Consider the following 27,890-nt stretch of genomic DNA (forward strand, 5'->3'; position numbering starts at 1 on the left):
AACTACTCTTTACCAAAGATAAGCTAAAACCCTCACTAAATCACATTACCATGTCCTGTATTAATTAGAAGGCACATTTCCCTTGCCTGTATGTGTCGCTGAAATTGCCTTTGCAACATTTTCTTATGACTACTTAACTGCCTTTAGTTCCTCGAGGATGGTGAGTAGTGCTATTGCTAACTCTTCCCCATTATTTTATGGAAATACTACCATACTTAACGTCCCTTAGTGCAGACCCAACTGCTGTGCTTCCTGAACTGAAATTATCAGAATTCCTTCGCTATAAGGGGCTCAAATGGTTATCTGGAGATTAACTGACTCCCCCTAGCAGACTGATTCCTAAGGTCTTATACGAAGAGAGCTGACGAGGCATATTCTGAACTTTTCAATGTCCAAGTATCTGAGGAAAGCCAAGTAGGGAAATAGGTATTTTTATCAAATTCCTAAGCCTGGTTTTCAGAGCAAATGGAGTTTCTTTTTGGTTCTAAAGGGACAGCCAGAGAGCACTTCTGAACACAGTCCTACCCCTGGGACAGGGAATCACTTCCTCGGGCTGCTTCCATAGCCCTGGGTTGCATCCCAGCCCCAGCTACTTCTGAAAACCCAGTGATGGCTTCAGACCACTAAGTTAGAGGCAGACTTGTCTTTTGCCCCTCGCAGAGAAGGGGCTACCTACTTTTATTGTTGATATACTCTTCCCAGTCAAAGCCTTTGGTGCCATTTTCCAGATAGCTCTCGTTGAAGTTTATGGGCCACACGACACACTTGTTTCGCAGGTTGCCCATGAACAGCTGCAGTCCGATCAAGGCAAAGACGCTCAAGCAGAACACTGTCAGAATCATCACATCTGACAGCTTCTTCACCGACTGGATTAGGGCACCCACAATGGTCTTCAGGCCTGAGGAGATAGAAGCCCCAGAATCAGAGTCATCTCAGCACCCTCCCCACCTCCCCCAGCCTCCCTCTTAGCTGCGGGCTTCTACTCCTCCCACAGCACCACCCGTGAACCATGGCCACTTTCTCTCTTATGACACTGGGTCAGCAATATTATCAATTTTTCCACAAGTATCAATTCTTAAGTCAATCATTTTTAAGAAGAAAAAGGAAAGTTCCTTCTCCAACAGTCGGCTCTTTTCTTCCTGGAAGTACTCTCCTGAGTCTGACTGCTGCTTAGCTCCTCAAATGAATACAGGCTCTTACTTGCCTCAGAACCTTCGTACATGCTGTTCCCTCTGCCTGGAATGCTTCCTTCCATTCCCCTGTCCTACCCACTTAACTTCTATTCATTCTGTGGGCTCAGCTTAAATTTCAGTTCCCTCATAAAGCCCTCCCTGACTTTACAATTCCTCTCCCTCCCTCATTATTCATAATAATTTAATAGCACCTTATACTTTCCTTTATAGCATTTATCATGGTTATAATTAATTATTTATGTCTGTCTCATTCCCAGCTGTATCTAGACTGCCCAGCCCATGGCAGGTACTCAATAAATACGTGCTGAATAAATAAATGGGAAAATCAGGGATTGAGGAGGTTTCCTGGTTGGGCAGAGAACTACTAGAAAGTTTAAAAGCCAGGTTGTGAGAAAGTACAATAAATATTTTCCCAAGAGTTCTGGAAATACCAATGTATTGAAAAGGTTAATTATTATCAACCCAGTATTTATGGTTTGTCTTCCTATTTACAAATATACCTTCTCTGGATCACACATATGCCCTGTTCTCTACAAGTGACCTTTTTTCTGTCCTAGATTAAAAACAAAATAAAAAATGTCCAACCTACTTAAACTCGAGGTTTAAATACAAGCCACTGGTTCAAATTTGAACCTGAAAGTAGCTTTCTTAACTGCAATGGAGGGATCAGTGATAGGAAGCACAGAAGACATGGTGGTGGGTTCATAATGTTTGGATCAGAACGGATTCTGTGTGAGACTCCCCCTGGCAGGCCCAGACATCAGGCCATCCAAAGGACATGGCCAACAGAGCAATGAGCACTCCAGAGAGGGCAGTGTACCAGGATAGGCGGGAGGTAGACACAGCACCTTGACACATGGGCCTCAGGAGTGATTTCACCTTCTGAAGGCAGGAATATCAGATTAAAATTCAAGAGAAATCCTAATCTTGGCTTTGAAGTGTGAAGCTAGGTATATAATTTACTACTCTTAATTAAGTTAGACCACTTACTAGTATAACCTGAGTGATACACTTAACCTCTTGGAATCTTAGTTTTTTCATCTTTAAAATGGGAATAATTATAGTTGAGTATCACAGGGCTCTTGTGACGATTAACGATAATTCATATAAGCACTTAGCCCAGTACCTGGTACATAGGAAATGACTCAAGTGTTAACCATTTTTGCCTGAACCTCGGTTTATTCATTTATAAAAAGGTGTTCACTGGGTTGTTGTGAGGCTTAAACAAGATAATGAATGCAAAATACCAGGTACAGTACCTGGCACTTAACACTTGCAAGCTATCACTGTTACACATATGTTGCCCTCCTCAAAGAGATATGATTGGGCTGATGACACTGCATGGCTAACCTCATATCATGGTGATCTAGGAGGGAAGATGGACGTGACTGGTTCTTTGCTGTATTTTGCAAGTAACCACTTAGAATGTTTAAAGTTGAATTTAATAGAATTTTCTATCTGAGTCCAATAATAGTAATGCATGGCACAGGACTTGACACAAAGCAGGCACTTAACATATTTTTATTGAAAGAGCAAATGAATAAGAAATCTTTCCTAAAAAAAAAAAAAGAAAAGAAATCTTTCCTTTCACATAGATACCCTGAAAGGGATCTAAGAATGATTTAAAAAAAAAAAAAGAGCTACGAATTAAGATTTTAGAGCATAAAAGTGTGAAAGGTGTGTGTCTTCTTATAAAATGGACCTTCCATGGATACTGTGGCCACCAAAGGAATTAGGAAGAACTTGTCTACATTCAAGGTATAGGATACAAGACATTTCTAACCTGATTCTTTTCTCCTCATAAGACTGCAGGAACATACAGGTGGTCAGTCAGTTAAGCATCTACCTTTGGCTCATGTCATGATCTTAGGGTCCTGGGAAAGAGCCCTGTGGCAGGCTTCCCTGCTCAACGGGGAATCTGCTTCTCCCTCTCCCTTTGCCCCTCCCCCCAATCATGCTCTTTCCCTCTCTCTCAAATAAATAAAATCTTTAATAATAAAAAAAAGACTGTGCAAAAAAAGCACCAGACAGGAAATCAGAAAATAGAGATCCTGGTCCTGGCTCAGCCAGTGACTATGACCCACTATATATCAGAACAAATTCAGGGTCCCATCTCATTTTCTTATACACAGAAAATGTGGATAAACACAGGAGTAACGTGGCACTGAGCAGTAGAGGGAAAGCTGAAGAACTGTCTTAAAAAGTCTTTCAACTTAGAGCAGTGATATTTATTTCTTTGAGATTAAGTAACTGAAATCTCAATCTTATATTCCAAAGGCTATGAGAAGCTGTATCACAGTCACACAGATAAGTAGGAAGATACTGGTGGTATAAAATAGAAGGCAACCATCAAGAAGTAAAGGTTGTTCCAGTATTATGGGCCTTATTTTCATAAGTTGCTGAGGAATAGAAAAGTCCTTCACTTGGGCAGCCCGGGTGGCTCAGCGGTTTAGTGCCGGCTTCAGCCCAGTTCGTGGTCCTGGAGACCCGGGATTGAGTCCCACGTCGGGCTCCCTGCATGGAGCCCACTTCTCCCTCTGCCTGTGTCTCTGCCTCTCTCTCTCTCTCTCTGTATCTCTCATGGATAAATAAATGAAATTTAAAAAGAAAAAAAAAGAAAGAAAGAAAAGTCCTTCACTTGATTTTTTGGCTTGGTTGAGGCGGGTCTATAGTAAGTGAATACTTAAATTCTAGGTTCCTAAAATTATACAGCTCTGTTTCCAAAGTCAAAGCACGATTTTAAAAAAGAAAATAGTTGAATAGGTCACTGAAGAATGGTGGTAGTTTCTTTTCCCTGGACTTCTTTAAGGAGAACTTGTATCTCCCCAGAATGGTTGAGACAACCACTGATCTCAACACTGGATGATTGCTCAAAGCTTTTTCTATTTCCATTTTAAATGAATTGAGAAAGGAGCTGTAAGCTGTCATTTGTAGTAGTGACAAGAGTATAATGCTACCAAATAGTCAAACCAATGCATTGGTGATATCAATCAATAAAAATTTTTAAAAACATACAATTTTAGCATGAGTCTAATCTGATTTTCCTCAGGGGGGAACTCTATGGACAGTTCCAAGCCCATATAACAGAAAATTCCAGGCCACGAGGCTCAAATTATCCCCTATTCTATGAAGCTGGACCCCCAACAGCCTCATTTTTAGGAAGATTTTAGTCTAGATACAGCTGGGAATGAGACAGACATAAAAATGGTCTGTTAGTAGGTTACAGATGTCACGGTGGACATCATCTGACCTAAATCCCAATATTTTCCTCCAGGAACTTAGAATGGGAAAAAAGACATTCCAGTAGTCTTTTCAAGTGGAAGGAATGATAACATATAAATTTGGGAATTAAGTGGCAGTTATAATCTGTCATTATATTAGGATATGTCTGAGAAGTAAAGGTAGGTAGTTAAGCTAAGAGACAGAAAAAGGTAATAGACACATGGAGAGAAAAAACATGAAGACAGAGTACCAGCCCTTAGATTCCCTGAAGTACTCATGAAGCCTTTCACTTGCAACCAAAGATGTCCAACTAATACACCAACCATACATGAAACTCATCACTTTCCTGGGGACAGACTTAAATGCTCTCAATCAGCTGCTTAAAATCATTTCTCCATAAACCAGATGTCATTGCTGAAGAAATCTGTAAACATGAGTCAAGAAGGAAAAAAAAAAAAAACTTCAAGTGTTTTCTTCTGAAGTCTGAGTTTAGACCAACTCCTTGGTGAGAGTTCTTTCAGGTTCAAGAAATGTAAAGTAGAAACTTAAGTTGGAAATGGTATTCAGCTGCTAATACTTCACAGGGGCTCAGAGAAACAAATCTTAATTAAGCAAGAATAACTACTAAATAACACTAACTATGGGTATCTAAAAAGTTTACTCTCTAAGCTTTCCATTCAGGTCCCATAGGAAGAAAGGTGATGTGGCGTAATGTTAGCATGCCGAGCTAGACTCATAACTATACAGCAATATTAAATGTATATGGTCATTGGATCATCTGGCTTCTGCCAAGACTCTTCTTCCTTCCATTAAGGTTGATGACTGTGAATGACCATACTTACAGACCTCAATGCTAAGTTACGGAGATGAAGTTATCAATGCATTTCTCTCCCTTCCCCTCCAGTTTTATTGAGAAATAACTGACATCACTGTAGAAATTTAAGGCATACGTCATGATGGTTTGATTTACGTGTCCTGTGAAATGATTACCACCGTAGGTTCAGCTAACATCCATCTTCTCGTATAGATACAATAGAAAGAGGAGGAGGAAAAAGAAAAAGAGGAAAAAAATTCCCTCTTGTGATGAGAACTCTTAGGAGTTACTCTGTTAAGAAGTTCCCTATGTATCACACAGCGGTGTTAGCTCTAGTCATCATGTTGTACATCACACCCTAGCACTTTCTTTCTTATGTCTGGACCTTTTGACCACCGTCCTCCAATTCCTTCTCTGCACACTCAACCTCGGTTATCCACAAGTCTGATGTCTTTTTCTGTGAGTTGTCTGCTTGCTTTTAGATTCCATACATCAATGAGATCAGACAGTATTTGTCTTTCTCTGTCCAACTTACTTCCTGAGTATAATGCCTTCAAGATCTAACCACATTGTCACAAATGGTAGGATTTCCTTGTTTTTTATACCTGAATAATATTCCATTGTGTATATATCTCACAGCTTTATCTATTCATCCATCAATGGACACTTAGGTTGTTTCCATGTCTTAGCTATTGTAAATAATGCTGCTATGAACACGGGGTACAGATATCTTTTTTGAGTTAGTGCTTTCGTTTCCTTTGGATATATTCCCAGAAGTCGAATTGCTGGATCATATGGTAGTTCTATTTTTAATTTTTGAGGATCCTTCATACTGTTTCCCATAGTGGCTGCACCAATTTACTAATCCCAACAGTGTGCAAGGGTTCCCTTTTCTCCACTTCCATGCCAGCGTTTGTTAGCTCATCTCCTTGATGGTGGCCATTCTAACAGTATATCTCGTTATGGTTTTAATTTGCATTTCCCTAATGACCCGTGATACTGAGCATCTTTTCATGCCCTTAGTGGTCTTTCATATAATGCATTTCTTGAGCTTGAGCTCTATAGTCTTGCCAGCAGTGACTGACGCGCCCTAGTAAATGAAGCCAGGCAAAAGTGCTCCCTGTTACCACCAACACAGGTCAATGAGGCAAGTAGCTGCTGGTTGAATTCTTAACCTGATGCACACAAGAATGGAAAATGCCACCGTTCTGGCTGTGACAGGAAGTTGCCTTGCTTCTTCTACTGGCTCACAACACCACATACCAGAACAAGCAAGATACTGACTGAAAACTGATTATCCCAAACAGAGCAGAATGCTCCTTCAAACGACTCCTACACAACAGAGTGTGCAACAGAAGCCACGTGGGGGCAAATTGGACAGCAAGAACTCTTGGAAAAGGCTAACATTAACTAGCACCGGGATGAGTCTAAGCAGAAGCAGTTAACACATTTACTATACATCAGGAAAAGACAGCTGGACCTGATGTACAGAATTGTCTGCTACTAAGAGGAAGTCAGGACATTTGAGGAGTTCTGAGAAGCAGGTGAAGTTCCCACACTCAAAGGCACCTCTGAGCCTCCTGTTACCCTTCATGATGTCCAACAATCCCTTGGACAAACAAACAAAGCCTGCTTATGTGCCAAGTCCAGAGAGATTAGCTATGCATACTGGGATCAAAATCTTCCACAGTGGTGATGCCAGATTACAAATAAAGTAAGTTTCTATTTCCTAGTTTGTGGCTCAGGTTGAGAAATCTGTCTGGTCCAAAGCAACATGAGCTAATTCTACAAAATTAACATTGGAATAGGTCTCAAGAGCAGTAATGAGCAGTTCTCATCCCAGGGAAATAGAATTCCCCAATTCCCAAAATCTGGTTTGGTTCAGACAAGCCCTAGGGTAAAGCTGTGCCAGGTCAGTTTTCCTGCCCCAGGTTCCAGCCTCACAATGATATTCGTGAACGTTCTTTATTTTTCATGTTCATTCCAACTTATCCATAAATGTCTTTTTTTTTTAAAGATTTTATTCATTTATTCATGAGAGACACACACAGAAAGAGAGAGAGAGAGGCAGAGACACAGGCAGAGGAAGAAGCAGGCTCTATGCAGGGAGCCCGACGTGGGACTCGATCCCGGGTCTCCAGGATCATGCCCAGGGCTGAAGGTGGCGCTAAACTGCTGAGCCACCTGGGCTGCCCCGTGAAGTTTCTTTAGATCAAAAATAATTTGGGAGAAATTGGAGGCAGTAGATATATCTACTCAAGATCAGATTTATATCACAAAGTCTGAGTGAAATTCAAACTAGCTTCCAAAGGTAGTTCAGTGGGATCCCGTGAGACTCCAGGGTTTTCCCTGCTCAGGACTCCTGTGTTAACTTGTTATCTTTTCTGAGAAGCAATGGGAAAAGGAGAAATACAAAAACAATTGGATTAAGAACTAGAATACTGTAAAGGAAATAAGGGGTCTACATATAGTCTGAAAACACTTTCTATCCCCCTTCACTGTGCAGCAGAGATTGCCATACTCATACTGCATACATCTAAAGAAAGAGCTTTCTCTGTGAATACTGGGATGGGAAGAAGGAAGGGCCCATCACTTTTCCTGCTTTTTATCTGATACCACAGGTAAGGAGAGAAAGTAATTGAAATGAAAGCACAGAAATAAAAAAAAATCAATGAGAAAAATAATTTAAAAATTACAACTCTAAAGAAAGCAAAATGATATTAAACTAGTGTTGGCAAACAGAGAAGCAGGGCTTTTTGGGAGTCACTGAAATGGTGATAGAAATGAGAAGCAACTGGCAAATGAGGCTGCCCCAAATGGTTTTGTTTACACCATGAAATGCTACTCAATAGGAAAAACCTCAGATTCCTGCTTTGAGATTTCTGCCCTTTCTTTGGGGATGTCAGTCCTGAGGCACGTGGTTCAAACATGCAGAAAATGAAACTTCTGACAAAGTCACTCAGCTCATTTTTATATCCGGGCCCCAAATGAATATAAAGTAAAAACGAAGTTTTTGTTTGTTTAAAGATTTTATTTATTTTAGAGAGAGAGACAGAAACAGAGAAAGAGAGGGGGGGAGGAGCAGAGGGAGAGGCACAGGCAGACTCCGTGCTGAGCACAGAACCCACGCTGGGCTGGATCCCACCACCTCGAGACCACGACCTGAGCCGAAACCAAGAGTCAGGCGATCAATCGACTAAGCCACCCACGCGCCCTGAAAACAAAGTTTAAGACATGAATTTCTAAACAGAATACTTCAATGTCAAGTTGAATCCACTGAATTCTGGACCAAAGAAAATGTAGAAAGGGTCTTTTCCTGCAACTGCAGTTTGTATGCACTGTTCTTCAAGCCAAGGCCTCTGAAGCAAAAGGGAAACCATGTGTGATGCATATCTAGGTCTTCAGTTAGCAAATAAAAAGGGTCAGAATGTGGGTTTGGTCTTTTCTAAGCCACTGGAAGGCTTTAAATCAAAGCACCTCTCATCCAAAAGGCTAGAGCTGACTGATGCACTGCACAATCCCATCTTCTGGGAGTCCTGACCATCATGATACATTAAGAACATCTCCCAAAGGTGCTAAGAGGGAGGGCAGCACCAGCCCAGGTGAGTGCGTGAGTTTTCTGGGAATGGAAAACTCTCCTGAAAGTTGCTGAAGGCTTTGTGGGATCTTGCAGCCCCATGTCAGTTCTGTGGTTGCTCTCACTTCTGTTTCTGGCAGCTTCAGCAAAAGCCCACAACCAAACTGGGAACAGGCAAAGGCAAAGAGAGTACCAAACCCACTGCACTGATCCATGAGTAAACTTGGTATGCAAAACAATGGCTTTCACTAAGAGGGGACTAAGGCCTGGCTCTACAATCGAGTCAGTATGACTGAGATTTCCAATCAAGAGATGGCACCAGGTCTAGTGACTCATATAACAGTGCTCTCACCCTGAAAGGAGACCTGGGTAACAGGCAGGTAGGAGTAGGGCAATAGTCCTCTATAAGGATTATGAGGAGCGAAAGGACTTAGCATAAAAAGTCACACTTTAATTCCAGGATCAATTATACCAATCATTGACAGAGATCTATTACTGGCTTTATTACCCCTCAAAGTTATTTTCCATCCCAGTCAACTTCACAAAGCCAGCTCCAGGGGCACCTGGATGGCTCAGCGGTTGAGGGTCTGCCTTCAACTCAGGTCCTGATCCTGGGATCTGGGATCGAGTCCTACATTGAGCTCCTTGTGGGGAGCTTGCTTCTCCCTCTGCCTGTGTCTCTGCTTCTCTCTCTGTGTGTCTCTCATGAATAAATAAATAAAATCTTTAAAAAAAAAAAAACAGAAACAAAAATAAAGCCAGCTCCAATAGAAGTGCTTCTAGAAACAGGATGCAGGAATCTGTTTCAAATTATGAAGTTGAGGTCCAAGTCTTGATACAAACCCTTCCTTTGGGTGTAGGTTTCTTCTTTATGATAATAATTGCTACAGTAAAATCATTTATGGAGTTCTATGTGTTTATAAATATATTTATCGATAGATAGATTAATAGTAAAGGTAATAAATAATGTGATGCCAGCCAAGAGTTACCTAGCAGAAATGCTGTGGTCAGAAGCTATCCATACAGCAGAGACAGAAGCTAAGAGCTAGACCAGAGATAGCATCTGCTGCCCTAGTTAGTGAACAGAACGCAGCTTTCCAATTTAATTCTGGAAGAGAAGTTTTGAGATCACAAGAACATAAAGAGACAGATGCCTTGCAGAGTACGTTGGGGGAAGTGAGCAGAAAACATGGGATCCTGTTTAAAAGAGGCCAGAGATGATAGAGAGTAGAGGAAAAATGAAAGTAAAGATTTGGTGTTCCAGATGCTTGAAGAAATAAGACAAGGCCTGCCTAAGGGTTAAGCCACCATCAATGAGCTGCATGAGGCTGCCTGGAGAATGAGCTTCGCTTTCTGTCAAACAGATTTAAAAATGGCTAGAAACTGAATCTTGGTAAGTCAGGGTTGTAGTTTTTTTGCCGAGAAGAATAATACTCCAACTGACACCCAGCCTCTAGTTGATAGGGAGAAAGCTCCCACTGCTAACAATAAAGGAATTCGTTTTTAGTAGGGCTCAAATTGACTGGCCCACTTCACAGCCCAGATGTGTAAATGGAGAAACTGAGGTTTACCTTCCTTGAGGTTCTCAGAAAGCCACATTCCAAGTCAGCCTTCTCCAGCACTCTACCTTTGTGCTTCCCTCTCTCTGTGTCTGATATTTAGATAAAGTTGAAAAGGGGAAAAGAGGAACATTTCTGAGTCAGCCACAAGAGCCACGTGACACGAGGAACAGGATGCCTCTGCTCTTCATGTCCCTGTTTCTACAAAACTGCAGTGGAAAGCTTGGTCCCTTGGGAATCTTCCCTGAAAGCCCCTGAATGCAACCAAAGTCCAGTCCACAACCACAGTCTTGATTTCTGCAACATTACTGCCAGTATACATACCTCAGGCCCACAAGACTAACTAAAATATCTTTCCTTCTAGATTTCAAGACCAGCCTTTAGAAAAAAACAGCCTTTAGTTAAGCACTACCTAAAGTAAGGATTTAAATTAAATTTAAGGATCTCAACTTGGGGTCCACAGAGGGTTTCAGCAGGGTCTGGGAACTTTTCCCTGATTCTCAAAAGGATCCAAAACCTTCAAAGGGTTAAGAACCAATGAATGGGCTAGGTCAACCAGGACCAAAAAGAAAAAGGTGAAAGTTATAAAAAGATTGTCGATTAACTACTTCTCAACCACCCACTGATTGATTCCTTTTATTTCTCAAGGTTTGTCCTTTTTGCTTGCCCGTACATTCAGATGTATGGATGTTATCTTACCTTTGACTGTTTTTAACGGCATCTGCACAAGCTGTCATTGGGATTTGTGTTTGAGAATGGCCTCTGAATATATACACGGAAGATATCTACTGGTTCTTACTCCAGTGAAACAGACAGCAATAGGATGTGATAGTGATTACTAAAGTTCAGTTCACTAACTCCAAGGCTCTCCAATTTGGCTCTAATACTGGACTAGTTAACAGGGTAGGTCTCTTCTGTGGTTAAATAATTCCATTAACACAATAACAATAAAAGTATAGTTCATTGAATAACATCCCATCAGCAAACCATGCGACAGGAAGCCTAGAGATCACAAGCAATGGGATGATGGGGAATGTTAAGTTACTGTAATTCCATGAGGCCAGAAAGCAAATGATTTATGTTCAAAGAGACAGCTAGCTTTGTGACAATTTTTTTTCAGATACTGGAAGATCCAAGTGAATTTTAAGCACGTGCTTTTTCAAAGCATGGATGGAATGGGGGCTGCATGCCTGGCAAGCGCTGTCACTGAAACTGCCTTACGACCAAAGGGCCATTCCAGAGAACGTCTCTGAGGAAAAACATGCGGAATGCAAGGCCATATCAAGTGTGCTAATGCCAGTTTCGAATGTGGTGGACAAAATGAATGGCGGGGAAAGAGAAGATGAGGCAGTCAGTTTTGTGTGTAAATTTTCTCACCTGGAATTACAGAGATAGTTTTCAAAGCTCGGAGAACCCTGAATGTTCTCAGCGCTGAGACATTGCCCAGGTCCACAAACTCTGTCACATATCTGTAGTAAGGGAGGTCACACACAGACACAAATGACAAACACAAACACAAACACAAACACCGAAGGAAAAAAACAAAAGCACAACAAAACAAAAAGTACAATACGTCACGTCAGGGCCCTAACCCAACACCTAACACCAACCCCGGGCCATCTTACCTGGGATTACCGAAATAGTTTTCAAAGCCCTCAGTACCCTGAAAGTGCGTAGAGCTGAAACATTGCCTAGGTTTACAAACTCTGTTATATACCTGCAGAATCAAACCAAAGTTAACTTGTAATGGTACCACTGGGCGAGGGTTTGACAATGGGGGGAAGAAAGGGTCTTATATACAAGCTATGATTTCATTTGCTTTGTTGTTGAAAAAGAAAATTTCAAAATATAAACATTTAAAGAACACATTTTTGTTTTCAATTGGGCAAGGAGAAGTCAAAAGAATATTTGAAAGAACTGATACAACCAGGAGGTTCCGAGGGCTTACTCTCTTAATCAGCATCGTGCTGTGCAGATCCCAATCAGAATGACTACTCTCGGTCCATTCATTATTTTTTGTAAAAAGGAAGGCCAGGAGGTATCAAAGGCTTATGTTCCCAAGCTTTGTGAACAATTTCTTAGGAAAAAGGAGGCAAATTTCTGCAGCAGAAGCCCCATAAAAACAAGTTTACATTAAATAACTCCCTAGTTGACAATGGCAAAAATGCCTAAATGTCTATATATAACTTATCCAAGAGTTGTAGGCATATCTTTGCAGTCACACCTAGAGATGAAGTACCTGTGACATACAAAAGCAGGGCTCATGATCATGGGATCAAAGCAAATAGCGTGTTAAGTGCCCATTTTATCACCAGCTCTGTGCCCAGCAAGGACACTTAAATTTTAAATGAACACCAGTGTGTATTCATAATGTTGGAAAGCTAGAAATTGCCTTAATATAACAGAAAGTCAAAGTTTCAGTTTCAAATATTCAATGCGTATCATTCTTTCATTCACATTTTACAGCTGAAATACATCTTTCTGATGCTCAGACCCGTATATATACACAAACGTACTCGATCTCTTACACATCTGCATGCACACACACAATCTATACAACACTCTTACTGCCTACCATACCACAAAGTGCTTCCCCACCTGAAAATACAAATAATAAAGTCTGCTATGACTCTTCTACCATTAGTTAGGTTTCCCAAAGAGATACATGCTTATCGTTAAAACAACACAAATTACCAAGAGCAGCTAGCACGCTAATGTGGACTTACACTGTTTTCTTGCAATAGTTTGAAGTTCTGGTCAGGACTTCCTTGGAAGTGGCCAGTTTGGATGCCTTAGCTCATTTTTTAACTCTAAAATGTGCTCTCAAGTCTGCAACATCTGGGGCAGCCTCATGAAATGGCATGAGATATAACATACCCAGAAAACTGATTTTCAGCTTAATATTCACACCTAAAAAACTTCCAGTCTTCACCAAGGCCCCATGATAAGCGTGCAGACGTTGGTCAGTGTTAAAAGGGGGAAGAAAATATGAGAGCATGTCAATGGAAAATCACTTGCTACTTTCTTCCCTAGCTGTAAAGCCTTGGCTTACCTTCTCCCATATAAACATGCTATCATTGGTCTGAAGTGCATGACACCCTCATAAGCAAGAATCACAGGCATGAGCACATTTGACCTTATATGGTTACCCAATAATTCCTCTTGTAACTGGCCACAAACGCACACTTACAAACACAACCAGGCATACAACCACCCATCTATAATCACACCCAGAGCATCAATAAAGTAAGCAGACAACTTACGCCATCATGATGACACTGAAATCTAGCCAGTTCCATGGATCCCGTAAAAAGGTAAAGCCATCTATGCAGAAACCTCTTGCAATGATTTTCACTAGTGATTCAAATGTATAAATCCCTGTGAATGTGTACCTGTCAAAGAAATGGAGAGCTTGATGTAATTTCTGAACAGACAGAAACTTTAAATGAATCTTTTAAGATAATAGGGCCTAAAATCTGGTTTCAAGTAATAGAGACTAAACAGAACAGGCACAGCCAATGCAGAAGAAAGGAAGGCAGGAAGAGAAAGGGATGCTTTGAAGGAAACTTACCGAAACATAAAACCAAGAACTTTGGAATGCTGTACTGGGTGCCATCTAGCAGGTGGTCATTTTGAAACCAGGTGAGGAGGCCCCAGAGCTATTTTTTAACTTTAGACAAGTAAAAAGAAAAAAAAAAAAAAAGGAAACCTCCTTTTTGGAGAGGCAGTGCCATGAGGGACTAACTGAGGGCACAACATGGCCCTGGGGCAGCAAGTCAAAGGCACTGGCCAGTACAGGAAAGGGTGGAGGTGAAGGGCAGTAACTTCCAGAGTGCACTTTCTCTTTCTAGAGTTGACTTCTAAGGATATTTCCTAAATTCCACATGGATCCTCACCCCTCTCTGTGAAGTAAAGAGTGGGAAAAAACCATTTTTTTCCTTGATGGATAAACTGTATAAAAGCAAGATTCGGTGAGTAAAAAAATCTTTAAAAGAAGCAAGCAGACAGATAAGTAAACAAGCTACTTACTCCACATTCTTCGACCATTCAGGAGGGTTACTAAAAGTCATGAATACACAGTTGGTCAAAATAGTGCACATAATGATCATGCTAAATACTGTAGAAAAGAGTCAAGGGAGAAAATACAAAATCTGGCCTGTTCTCTTCCTGAGAAAGCAAACACATTTCATATTGGGTATCATGAGAATTAAATCAGTAACCTGGAAGGAGACAAGACACAGAAGACAAGGAAATGGTGAGGTGATAATGAAAGCCCCCAGGAACACAGACTGCCGCCATATGTATCCACACCTGACCGGAGAACTGTGGTGGACACAGCAGGACAGCCACTCTCTTTCTTTCATAAGGGCTGTCACTGCTCTACTCCTTTTGGATAAAACAGTCCCCTCTCTTGCCAGTTTAGCCTCAGCTATGGAATAAACCTCTAAATACCTTTATACATAGTAACCAAAAAAAAAATATTAAATCTAACCTATATTATTCAGTACTCATTTATTGTTAATTATCTTATTTTGCATAACTACTTATTAGAAAATCCACATGCAATATTTTTTTTAAATTGAGGTATATTTGGCATACAATGTTATGTGTTAGTTTCAGATGGAGAACCTAACAGTTCACTTTTTTCCCTAGTTCTCCAAAGGGCCGAATTGTCGTTAGCGGCAAGGCAACAGCTGCTATGGGTGGCACGTGAACAATTGGGGAAACCAGTCATGGCTGGTTGGGTAAGGATTTCAAGGACATCTGCACCACCCTAGTCTTAAGAATTAGATAATGGGATAGATTTATCTGATCACTCTGGAAATGCCCAGGAATGTTTATGGATAGCAAGCTATTTTGTTGCCTTTTTAGTTTCACCCAAGATTTTTCTCCGCCCTTTCTGTTCCTGACTACTGAGAAAAAAACTCCTTTGAGTTGAGTTTGTGGGTTACTCAAACTCAAACTGTCACTTTAACAAGCACAGAAGCCAAAACTTATTTATTGCTAATTCACCCTCCCTTGCTAATGGCATTCACAATCTTCACTCTACTAATGGAGTTTTTAAAAGAAAAAATACTTCTTACTCTACTAAATATTCACACTCTACTAATGGAGTTTTTAAAAGAAAAAATACTTCTTAGACCTGGATTTTTCTTCCAGGAATAATAATACGTTCTGGTTAGAAGAGAAAAAGGCACTGTCTTCTAATCCAACAAAAGGGGAAGAAATCCACTGAATTATTTATTCCTTATAAACCTTCAGATTTCAGAACTATGTTACTTATAAACCAACCAAAATTGGGCTGCTAAATTCTTAGAGTTAAAATGTGGCAAAAGCTTCGCAAACCAATTTACCAAATTGCACCTGCCAGTTTTCTCTTCCTACTTAGAGAATACAATATCCTTTGGAGCAAGGGACTAGGTACTGACCAATTAAATACCAACCATAAAATTTAAAGTCATTATGCAAAGTTGCTAAACTCATCACATAATTTTTCATCTGTCATATGCTCTCCTGTATTAATAAGATATACAAGTTAGGCCACATGAATAAATTGTCATGTTCTGTTTAAGCGGAGTAAAGATACCAGAAAAGACTCATGTCAAGGTTACAGTCTAGATGTAAACTTCTACAGCAAGGAGGCCATTTAATCTGAGAAACCATCTCAGACACTTTCCATACTCACTGCTCAAGAAATCAGAAATATTCAAGGAGATCTCTAAAGCATTCATTCAACCCTTTGTACTCAAGAAGTAGCCTCCCAAAAATTCCAATACTGGACTTGCATTAAAGAACTGAATTGTTTGCCTCAAGATGAAAAATTAGTGAATGCTGAGCACTTTAAAAAGACTTCAGGTACAGGTTAATTTGTCTTTCTTCACAATACTAACAAAATTCCAGATTTCCATATCATTCTAGGAAAAAAACGATTTGCTGAAGCTCAGCTCAGGATCTGGCGTAAGTTCACTCAAACTTCTGACCGGTGGGATAGTCAACTACACTACTGATAAAATATTTAATATACAACTCAGTTGTCAAAGTTCAGAAACATGTACCAGTGACCATGCAAGTGCTGCAATCACTCCACATTTGTAGAAAAGGATATGAATGTATCAAAATTTTAATAGCTATTCTTCTTATCAGGTTAAAAGGACTTAAAATGTACAAGGCAGGCGTGGCACTAAATCTGAAGAGAGTTTTCCCTCTGTTTAATACTACAAAGGTCTGTGGAGAAAGAAAAAGAGAAATTGTTAAAGCATGGGAATTACACCACACACAGCAACATTTTTATAGGCAAGAAATAACCTATATTACCGAATGTACTTATAATTTTGACTTCCCAATTTGGTTTCTAAGGCAAGAAACCTTAAGGCACCGTATCTCTCTTTCTCCTCCCTCCCTCCCTCCCCTGCCCCAGATTATATACATAATACACAGTGGGCGCTGTCTTAGCAGTTTTGTACATTTCTATAAACTTCTTTCTTTCTTTCAGAAACAAGCCATATGAATTATACCTAGGGCATCCTCTGCCAGCTTGGGGCAAGATACCGAAGTTCATTAATTTAGGATTCGTTCACTCAACAAATGTTTCCTACTACGTCCCTACTATGTTTCAGGCAATGTTCTCGGTGCTTAGGAAACAGCAGGGAACAAGGCTACCATGGTGCAGGAAGCTTATGTTCTAATGGGGAAGACAGACAACAAATAAAAGAAATGTAACAAATAAGTAAATGATATACAATGTGGTAAGTGCTATGAGAAAAGGAGGAAGATGAGGGAAGGGGAGACATAGAGTGTTGGGGTCAGTGGGTGGGACAATGGAGAGGTGCCTGTTTTAAAGGAGGTGGTCAGGGTAAGCCTACTGAGAAGAAAGAATTGAGCAAAGACTTAAGTTAGTGAGAAGAACTCTTCATCCTACCAATGTTTTCCTATCAAGTCTACTCTGACTTTTAAGAGTCTCCATGATCAGCCTTGCCAAAATCATTAAACCGTATTTCCCACCATGAATCTTCCTGTCTTGCCAAATAGCACATGTTATAGTAACTTATAACTTTGGCCTTTGCTTACACTGCTCATCCTACCCAGAATGTCTTTTCTTGTCTCATGAATTCAATTCAATCGAAGTACTTCTGGGCATCCATTTTGTGCTAAACTCTGGGTTACAAAATTGGATAAAATTGTACTTTTAGGGAAGACATATATGTAAACTAGTAATTATGATGCAGGGTAAATACAAAGTTCAATAACAAAAACATGCGTGATGTATGAGAGGCAGCGGGAGGGAGAGTTTTTTCCCCTTGGGTAGGGAATGAGCTGAAAGGTGTTCACAAAGGAAAGGTAACTAATACTTGGAAGGGGTTCCAAGGATACAAGGGGAAGAATTGGCAGATAAAGGGTGAAGGCTGGCAGGGAAAGGGAATAACATAGAATGTACAGAGGCACAGTAGCACATACTGTGGGTCGTTCTCAGGGAGTGGACAGGTAGTTCAGTGTTGATGGAGGAGAAACAGAGAAGGGGTACAAAGGACTATGAAGCTGGAGATGTAGGGGCCTAGGAGACTGAGCTCCTAAGGAGACATGGCCAGTGGCAAGTACACAGCACTAGTTCCTTACTGTGCGGATAGAAGAGCAAGTGGTCAAATGTCAGCCATTTTAAGTAGGCTTTTTTAAAAAATGTAAAGCGATACATTCTTGTAATTATATATAAGACACAGAAGACTTAAGTTCTATCTCGTTACCCAAAGAAAACCTTTGCTGCTTATGTATCTTTTTTTTTTTTACATCTTTTCAGAACCTTCTTGTGTAAATACAAGCACACAGATATAGCCTTGAAAAGACTCTCTTTCTCTCAGATGGGATTGTACTATAAATACTCTCCTGCACCTTGCATTAAAAAAATGAACCCCCACAAAGAAAAGCCCAGGACCATATGGCTTCACTGATGAATTCTACCAAATGTTTAAAGAATTAATACCAATCCTTTGCAAACTCTTCCAAAAAATAGAAGAGGACACACTTCCCAACTCATTTTGTAAGGCCAGTATTGCCTTGATACAAAAGCAGAGAAAGGGGCAGCCTGGGTGGCTCAGCGGTTTAGCACCACCTTCAGCCCAGGGCCCGATCCTGGAGACCGGGGATCGAGTCCCACGTCAGGCTCCGTGCATAGAGCCTGCTCCTCCCTCTGCCTGTGTCTCTACCTGTGTGTGTGTGTGTGTGTGTGTGTGTGTGTGTGTGTCTCATGAATAAATAAATAAAATCTTTTTATTTATTCATGAGAGACACAGAGAGAGAGAGAGGCAGAAACACAGGCAGAGGGAGAAGCAGGCTCCATTCAGGAAGCCTGACATGGGACTCGATCCCGGGACCCCAGGCTCACGCCCTGGGCTGCAGCCAGGTGTTAAACCACTGAGCCACCGGGGCTGCCCAATAAATAAATAAAATCTTAAAAAAAAAAAAAAGCAGAGAAAGATATCACAAGAGAAAAAACCCACTATAATATCCCTGAATATAGACACAATGAATATAGACACAAAAGCTTCAACAAAATACCAGCAAACTGAATCCAGCAGCGTATAAAAAGAATTATATGACATGATCAAGTGGGATTTATCCCCGAAATGCAAAGATGGTTTAATATGTGGAAATAAATCAATGTAATACAACATATTAATAAAATAAAGGCAATAACCACTTGATCATTTTAACAGATGCAGAAAAAGCATTCTACAAGGTCCAGTAATCTTTTATATAAAAAAAAATCCAACAAACTAAAAATAGAAGGGAACTTCCTTAACCTGATAAAGAGCATTATGAAAAATCTATAGCTAACATCACATTTAATGATAAGACTGAAAGCCTTCTTCTTAAGATTAGGAACAAGACAAGGATGTCCCTCTCACCACTTCTATTCAACACTGTACTGGATGTTCTAGGCAAGGCAATTAAACAAGTAAAACTATTTCTATTTGCAGATCAAATAATCTTATATATGGAAAACTGTAAGGAATACATATAAGCAAAACTATTAGAGCTCATAAACAAGTTGAGCATGGTTTCAAGATGCAAGATCAACATATAAAAATCCGTTGTATTTCTATACAGTAGCAATAAACAATCCCAAAATTAGGAAATTAAAAAAACAACTCCGTTTATAAGAGGATCCAAAAAAAAAAAATATAAGAGGATCCAAAAGAACAAAATATTTAGGAACAAATGTAATAAAAGAAATATACACTGAAAACTACATCATTAAAAGAAATTAAAGAAGACCTTAACTAGTGGTCTCAAGGATCAGAAGATGTAATGTTGTTAAGATGGCAATACTCCCCCAACTAATCTACAAATTCAAAGCAATGTCAATCAAAATTTCAACTGCCTTTTTGGGCAGAAATTAACAAATTGAAAAACGCACGTTCAATTCGTATAGAAATGCAAGGGAACCAAAAGAGCCAAAACAATTTCAAAAAATAAAAAATTTGAGGACTCACACTTTATTGTTTCAAAGCTTACTACAAAGCTCTAGTAATCAAGATTGTGTTATTAGCATAAGGATAACCATATCTATCAATAGAACAGAATTGAGAATTCAGAAATAAACCCACACAACTACATAAACTAATTTTTGACAAAGGTGCCAAGACAATTCAAAGGGGAAAGAGTAGCCTTTAACAATCAGTGGTGGGACGACCACATGCAAAAGAATGGATCAGACCTCTACTTCATACCTTATACAAAAATTAACTCAAAATGGATCAAAGACCTAAATGTAAAAGCTAAAATCTAAAACTCTTAGAAGAAAACATAAGTGTTAATCTTCACATCTTTGGATTAGGCAATGGTGTCATACTTGTGACACCTAAAAGCACAAGCAACCAAATTAAAAAGATAAATTGGATTTCATCAAATTAAAATTTTTTTTTACTACAAATGACACTATCTAAAAGGTCAAAAAAAAAAAACAAACCCCACAGAATGGGAAAAAAATATTTGCAAACCATAAATCTAAGAAGGGTCTTAGCATTGAGACTAGAAAAGGAGTCTTAGAACTCAACAGTAAAAAGACAAATAATCCAATTTTAAAATAGACATTTCTACAAAGCAGATAGACAAACAAACACTAGGCACATGAAAAGATGTTCAACATCATTAGTCATTAAGGAAAAACAAATAAAACTACAATGAGACAGCACTTCACACCTACCAGGATGATCATAATGAAAAAAAAAAAAACCCATGGAAAAGAACAAGCGTTGGCAATGATGTGGAGAAATTTGAACACTCACATATTACTGGCAGACTGTAAAATGGTGCAGCCACTTTGGAAAACAATTTGGCAGTTCTTCAAAAGTTAAACACAGAGCTGCCATAGGACCCAGCAATTCCACTCCCAGGTATATGCCCAGGAGAGCTGAAAACAGGTATTCACACAAAAACTCATACACGAAGGTTCATACAAAAGCATTATTCAAAATACTGCAAAAGCAGAAACAACTCGAAATGTCCATCAATGATAGATGATTAAACGAAATGTGGTCTAACCATATAATGTGGTATTATTCAGTCTTTAAAAGGAATGAGATCCATTTATATGTTACAATACAGATGAACCTTGAAGACACTGTGCTAAGTGAAATAAGGCAGACAGAAAAGGACAGATATATAAATTTCACTTCTAGGAGGAACCTGGAATAGGTAGATTCGTAGAGATAGAAAGTAGAATGGAGTTTACCAGGTGCTAGAGGAGGGGGAATGGAGAGACTGTTAAATGGATATAAGTCTCCCTTTGGGAAGATGAAAAAGCTCCAGAAACAGATAGTGGTGATGGATGTACAACATATTTAGTACTGAATTGTGCACTTAAAAATGGCTAAAACGGTAAATTTTATGTTACATATACTTTAGCACAATAAAAATATATACATTATTATCTGAAGAGTGCCCAGTAAGGTGTTATTGATAAATTTTTAAAAATCAGCTTTATTCCAAGTCAAATAATAGAATTAAGAAAAGTAATATCCAAAAGTGGTTCCTTTTAGTTTTTATTTTTTTCCAAAAGTTCCATTTTGAACTTCAGAATGATTTGAGGGTGGGCAGCCTGGGTGGCTCAGTGGTTTAGCACCAGCTTCAGCCCAGGACCTGATCCTGGAGACCCGGGATCAAGTCCTACGTCAGGCTCCCTGCATGGAGCCTGCTTCTCCTTCTGCCTGTGTCTCTGCCTCTCTCTCTCCTCTCTGTGTATTCTCATGAATAAATAAAATCTTTTAAAAAAATGATTTGAGGAACTTTTTGAGAACTAAAGATATCTGGGCCCAGAAAAAAAGAAAGAAAGAAGGAAAGAAGAAAGAAAGAAAGAAAGAAAGAAAAGAAAGAAAAGAAAAAAGAAAAGAAAAGAAAGAAAAAGAAAAATGGAGGCTTATATATCACAACATGGATAAACCTTGAAAATCTTTAAAAGAATTCAGACACAAAAGGTCACATACCATAGGATTCTATGAACATTACAAGAAATGTCCAGAATAGGCAGATCTATGACAGAAAGTTGGTTAGTCATTGCCTATGGCTGGATGGAGAGGAGAATGGGGAGTCACTGATAAGGGGTCTCTCTGGAATGATGAGAATGTTCTGGAATTAGATAGTGATGACAAATGCACAACTCATGAACAAAACACCAATGAACTGAGCACTTTAAAATGGTGAACAGTCTAGCTTGTGAGTGATACCTCAGTAAATAGCAAACACCACAGCAACAAAACAAAACAGAAAAACATTTAAGCATAAGACATAAAAATGTCTAAAGAATGATACCGCCAACATCTATGTACCCATCAGTTGCTGAAGAGAGAACGCCGTGCCGATGCTGCTCCTTCCTGCATGCTCTTCAAACATATCCCCTCTCCCCACAGAGGAAGCACGATTTTTAAATTGGTCCTGAGGTCCCACTTTTTAATGAAATATTCCCAGTTAGTCTGAGCTCTCTCTTTTCTGAACTCTTCTTTTTTTTAAAAGATTTTATTTCTTCATGAGAGACACACAGAGAGAGGCAGAGACACAGGCAGAGGGAGAAGTGGGCTCCCTGTAGGGAGCCTGATATTGGACTTGATCCTGGGACTCCAGGATCATGTCCTGAGCCAAAGGTAGATGCTCAACCACTGAGCCACCCAGGCGCCCCCCTTTTCTGAACTCCTATTTATACTTGGCTTTTGTGCTTTTCTTTCCACTCTTTTTTTTTTTTTTTTTTTACCCTCTCTCTACCCCATCAGTTACCTCCACAACTAGGTTCTACACTCTCAGAGGGCAGGAATCTCATATTTCTTCCCGCAGTTCCAATAAGATTCAACCCATGCCATGTACTCCCAATAAACAGCTGCAGACAGATTTTTTTTTTAAATCCTTTCCTCTCCTCTTCTAGTCTTTCCTTTTCTAATCTGGCAGTCATGTCTTTTTCTCGCAGTAGAAAAGCAGCGCTGGTGCTGAGCTACATACATTCTGGAAATGCTCAATTCCCCATCCCTACTGTTTGAGACTGTATTGTGATAATGTTTTTCCTGTTACTAGAGGGTACTGTCTCTGGCAGGGCAGACTGAAGGAAAGCTGAATCCTAAAAGCAAGAGGAACCAGTAGACCTAGGGTTAACCTCAAACAGGTTCAAGGTCCATGTTTTGGTTACTCAAAGAAAGGAAGACCCTGGGACTTTCCTGAAACCCCCTCTCTGAAGTACTTGTACACCTCTAGGTTTCCATAGCAACTCCCTCTATGAAAATGCCAAGCCTTTTAAATACCTCCTCATTCAACCTCATATTTCCATGAAGTATGGGTGAAGGAGGGATTATTATCCTCTGTGCATTTTACAAAAGCGCAGGAGAGGGACACCACCTATCAAAGGTCATGCAGCAAAGAGCAGTACATTATGCCAAGTTTAGAGCCTCTTTACAGCTTCTACTGTGCCAGGTTGAGAGGCAGTTTAGTGGCAATCTGGCAGAGAATGAAACTGGTATGGGGGATGGATTCTCTGGTGAATGAGAAATTCGAGCCCCTGGGGTACACTACATAAAAGCCTAAGCAGCAATGAAAGAAGCACTGGCCCATGTCCCAGGATCTAAAATCCACCAGGCCAGGCCTTTACAAAATCACCCACCTGCCTTAGAAGAAGACAGGTAACAAGACTTTTAAAAATAATGTACCCTGCGTGCTCCATTTCTCTTATCTTTTAGTTTGATCATGGTGGAAAGACAGGTCTAGAGGTACCACTGAAGGTACTTCCCACCATAGGGTCAGTGTCTACACAGTAATAACTATCCGTTGCCCAGTTAATGAACAAATACTTGTATGTCTGAGGTGAGGGGCAAGGAGAAGAGGCAAAAGAAAACGAAGACATAAAGGAACTGTAACTATTATTCTTGGTTGAGGAAAAACCAGGAGGCAGCTAGGATTCTGAATTAGTAAGCAATGAGTTGCCAAGGAAAGTAGGGATCTTTGGTGAGTTTAAAAACTATGGTTTTGGGATCCCTGGGTGGCTCAGCGGTTTAGTCCCTGCCTTCGGCCCAGGGCGTGATCCTGGAGTCTTGAGATCGAGTCTCACGTCAGGCTCCCTGCATGAAGTCTGCTTCTCCCTCTGCCTGTGTCTCTGCCTCTCTCTGTCTCTCATGAATAAATAAATAAAATCTTTTAAAAAAAACCTATAGTTTTATAGGTATAAAGGCTTTAAGAATGTTTTATGTGTAAAGTAGAAATTTCATAATTAATTTAGGTATTGAATACTGCACATGGGGTAAAAATAGTTTATCAGCACTCCTTTCTAAATATTTACATCCTAGATCTCCATCAAGTATAAAAAGAAGGTATCTTTTTTTATTTAAAGAGAAATAAACTGCCTGCAGTGAAGAGGAATCCTCCATACTTCCAGTAGCAGACTGTCTTATAATAAAACATACTTTATTATTAAAATAATTAGATTTACTTATGCTTAATTTATATGCAGTTCTTCCTAACTACATCTTTAGTATAACACAAGATGGTGCTTGGACTAACACAAGTACTCGAAGCTTAGGAATCTTCCTTTTGAAACTGGTATTTGCAGTGCTTACTTACGTGTCAAATAGCATAGTATCTATCAGGGGTCAGCAAATTTCTTTTGTAAAGAGCCACATAGTAGGCTCTGTAGGCCATACAGCCAACTCAACCCTGCCACTGTGGTGCAAAAGCAACCAGAGACAACGCGTAAACATATGGGAGTGTCTATGTTCCAATAAAACTTTACAGACAAGGAAATTTAAATTTCATATAATTTTCACACATCACAAAATCTTATTCCTTCTTTGACTTTTCTATCATCATTTAAAAGCATACAAACCCTTCTGAACTCATGGGCCATACAACAACAAATGGCGGAGACGATGTGACCCATGGGGCACAGCTGGTTGGACTCTGACATGCTAATACCAGTTCCGGGCCAAGGCCAGACTGGCTGCATAGGAGTTATCTGAGTAGCTTTTTTTTTTTTTTTTAAATGCAGATTCACAAGTCCTACCCCAGAGATTCGGGCTTCAATAAGCTGCAGAGGAAACCCTGCTCACAAGGATTTGGGAACCACCAGCTCATCTTCCATGTCACTAAAACGGTGGGGTTTCGAAACACCCATCTTAAAACACTTGGGTTCTCCTGCTTCGCTGGCCTCTTCCTAGCTGTACGGCCCGGGCGAGCCACGGCCTCTCTGTGGATCTCATTTTCCTCATCTAAAAAATGAGAGAGAGGGCTGCCTGATGGGCGTGCCCAGGCCCTTTCCTGCTCTGACATCTGTGATTCTATGATTTAGAAAATATGCAGAAGCATCCAAGATTAAGTGCAACAAAGCAGCAAGCCCTACTTTGGAGGAGAAAGCCTATTATTATTTATTCTTCCACATTACATCTTGGTAGGATTCTCATGAATTGGTTATTTTGCTCCTTCATGTGATACTCCATCAGGTTCACGGTCAACAGCATTTGATACCACCCTGAAAACTATACGTATGTGGCAGGGGGCAGCATGGAGAGGTCCCAGGGCAGATCTGCACCACGGGCTGCTTTCCTCTGCCCTGTCTCCCCTGCTTCTATGCCCCATTCTCAGTAGAACGGTGAACAGGAGAGAGAGAATAAATCGGGATGACCGGTGATGGGCTGACTTTAAAAAATTTATAAAGTTTTTTTTCTTTTTTTAGATTTTGTATTTATTCATAGAGACAGAGAGAGAGAGAGAGGCAGAGACACAGGCAGAGGTAGAAGCAGGCATCATACAGAGAGCCCGATGTGGGACTCGATCCAGGGTCTCCAGGATCACACCCTGGGCTGCAGGCGGCACTAAACCGCTGCGCCACCGGGGCTGCCCAAAAAATTTATAAAGTATTTTAAAGCCATATGCATGGCTAATAAAATCTCAGTAATCATCATTAACCTGCCGATAAGAATCCAGAAGAGGAGATTTATCCCTTGTTCAACACTGGATTCTTCAAAACCCAGGAAGAGTGGGAAGGACCGCAAGCTCTGGATTCTTACAAGAATATGTCTTAAGCAAGAATCACTTGGTGTCCATGAAGTCCAATAATATTTTACCTAATCTGTCTTAAATTAGATCTTTGTGAAGTAAATGAGTTAAAAGGAAAATTGAAATTGAATTGTGGTTTACTGCCCAAGGGGAAATATCAGTTTATAACAGCCATTGAATGCGTTTGAGCACAAGGCCCATTAAGAGCAGTGGAACAGCTCTTAACGAGTTATGGCACGGAGTATTAATAAATATGTCATGCCGGCATAAAAGGAACCTTCTGAAAAGCACAGGCATTTCATTTCTAATTAGCAATGTGGGGCTTGGAGCACAGGATGGAGGAGCTTTGCCACTGGAATTCAGGGTAAGATGTATTCCCTTCAGGGTCTACCATAAGGGAAAGGGACATTGTGCATGGCCAGGTACAAGCACATTCAAAAAAATCCTAGCATGCTGCAAATGCAGTACAGTAAATGTACGCAGGTACCAAAATATTGCAGCCAATTTAATGGCATTTTATCACCCTCTGCCCAGGACTGGATTCACTTTTTTAATCATACAAAAAGTATAGATTTAAACAATAAAGGGCACACAAAATATGAAAGGACATTACGGAGAAGGGTACTCAGTGCAGGGGTGGAATATATTACAGACTAGAAAGCTTCTTGGGGAAAGGTTTCTTCTCCAGCCCCTGGTTTGCTGTGGACACATGGCCCAGGAGAGTGGCTCTCCCCTCAACCAAGTTCTCCCTTTCCTTGCGGGGTCATCATCCCCCCCAGGGCAAGGTACGCCGCAGGTACCGGATGACACGGAGGGACCCAGGGAGCGAGCCAATCTACAAGAGGGCAGCTGGGAACCAATATGCTTTGAGTCTCGCAAGCTAGAGCTGTTCTTGACACTGACTTATGACTGTCTCCAGAGTCTGGCTACTGGATCTTAACTGTTCTGATCTCTAGGACTGCCCCGACCCTCTTGTTTTTATTTTTATTTTTTAAAAAAAAATTTTTTTGACCCTCTTGTTTTTAGCTGACTTCTCTAGCCTTAAGTTCTTGCCTGCCTCGACCTCCCATATGTATCTTATTCTCTCAGACCTATGTACCTCTTCTGAACGAGGCAACTGGCCAATTTAACTTAAAATAGTTTGTTAGCTCTTTCCCACCTAATTATAAATTGTTAATTTTGGGGACTTCTACTAGGGGCAAATCTTCTCTGCCTATTGGTTTTAGATTGTGCATGCACAGCCTTCTATCCAATAATAATACAAATACAGCTGATCTGCAGAGTAGCTACAGCAGGGGCAACAGCAGCAGCCTGCTGTCCACCCACCAATAGCAACTTGGCATCCACCTCTGAGTAATGATCTACGGAGCCAATATAGCAGGCAACAAATCAATGTCCTTTCAAAGTTCCCCTATTTTAATAAAGGAAAATCTAATACTGAATCTAAACAGATTCTACTTCAGACTAGGAAGCTGTTGGGGAATAAATGACCTGCACTGTCAAAACGACTACACCATGTTGAAGAGTCCAGATGCCTTTCTTAATGCTAATCTGCTTAGTGGGTCCCTCAAGTGAAATCGCAATTATAGTCCCATGGGCCTCAGGAAAGGCTCTAGCAAAGGCACAACTGGCCTGAATTTCTTCAGTACCTGTATCCTGGTCCTAAGCTGCCTTTTAGAAACATTGAACTAAAGCAGGACATGAAACATGGACAAATTCTTTTCCTTTAGGCTTGTACTTCTATTTGAACTACGAATATTATTTTATTTCTTTGTTATTTTATTTCTTTTTAAGTAGGCTCCACAAACACGGGGCTTGAACTTACAACCCTGAGATCAAGACCTGAGCTGAGATCAAGAGTTGGATGCTTAATCAACTGAGCCACCCAGGTGGCTCTATGAATATACAGAGCCCTCTTCTTCTAAGTCTCTATTCCACTACACAGAGGATCAGGCAAGAGAGACCTCTAAGTCCCATATTTATGTTTTTATTGCTGTTGGTCATTA

General features: G+C 40.2%; 1 protein-coding gene across 5 annotated transcripts in view; it reads right to left on the reverse strand.

Moving 5' to 3' along the window:
* Positions 1-27,890, reverse strand: part of SCN8A (sodium voltage-gated channel alpha subunit 8) — a 176,569-nt gene that overhangs the window by 80,474 nt on the left and 68,205 nt on the right. For 2 of the 5 annotated variants that reach the window (XM_026000367.2, XM_072765255.1), the window contains exons 1-4: positions 14,395-14,503; positions 13,629-13,757; positions 11,743-11,834; positions 677-898 (exon numbers count right to left, since the gene is read on the reverse strand). In XM_026000367.2, coding sequence (XP_025856152.2) covers positions 677-898; positions 11,743-11,834; positions 13,629-13,757; positions 14,395-14,474 — 523 coding nt within the window. In that variant the 5' untranslated portion in view covers positions 14,475-14,503. Of the gene's footprint in view, positions 1-676; positions 899-11,742; positions 11,835-11,990; positions 12,083-13,628; positions 13,758-14,394; positions 14,504-16,471; positions 16,591-27,890 lie in introns of those variants that run through there. The other 3 variants (XM_026000368.2, XM_072765256.1, XM_072765257.1) reach the window with 2 other exon arrangements.

The sequence above is a fragment of the Vulpes vulpes genome, chromosome 8, assembly GCF_048418805.1.
Source record: "Vulpes vulpes isolate BD-2025 chromosome 8, VulVul3, whole genome shotgun sequence".
NCBI classification, from domain to species: domain Eukaryota; kingdom Metazoa; phylum Chordata; class Mammalia; order Carnivora; family Canidae; genus Vulpes; species Vulpes vulpes.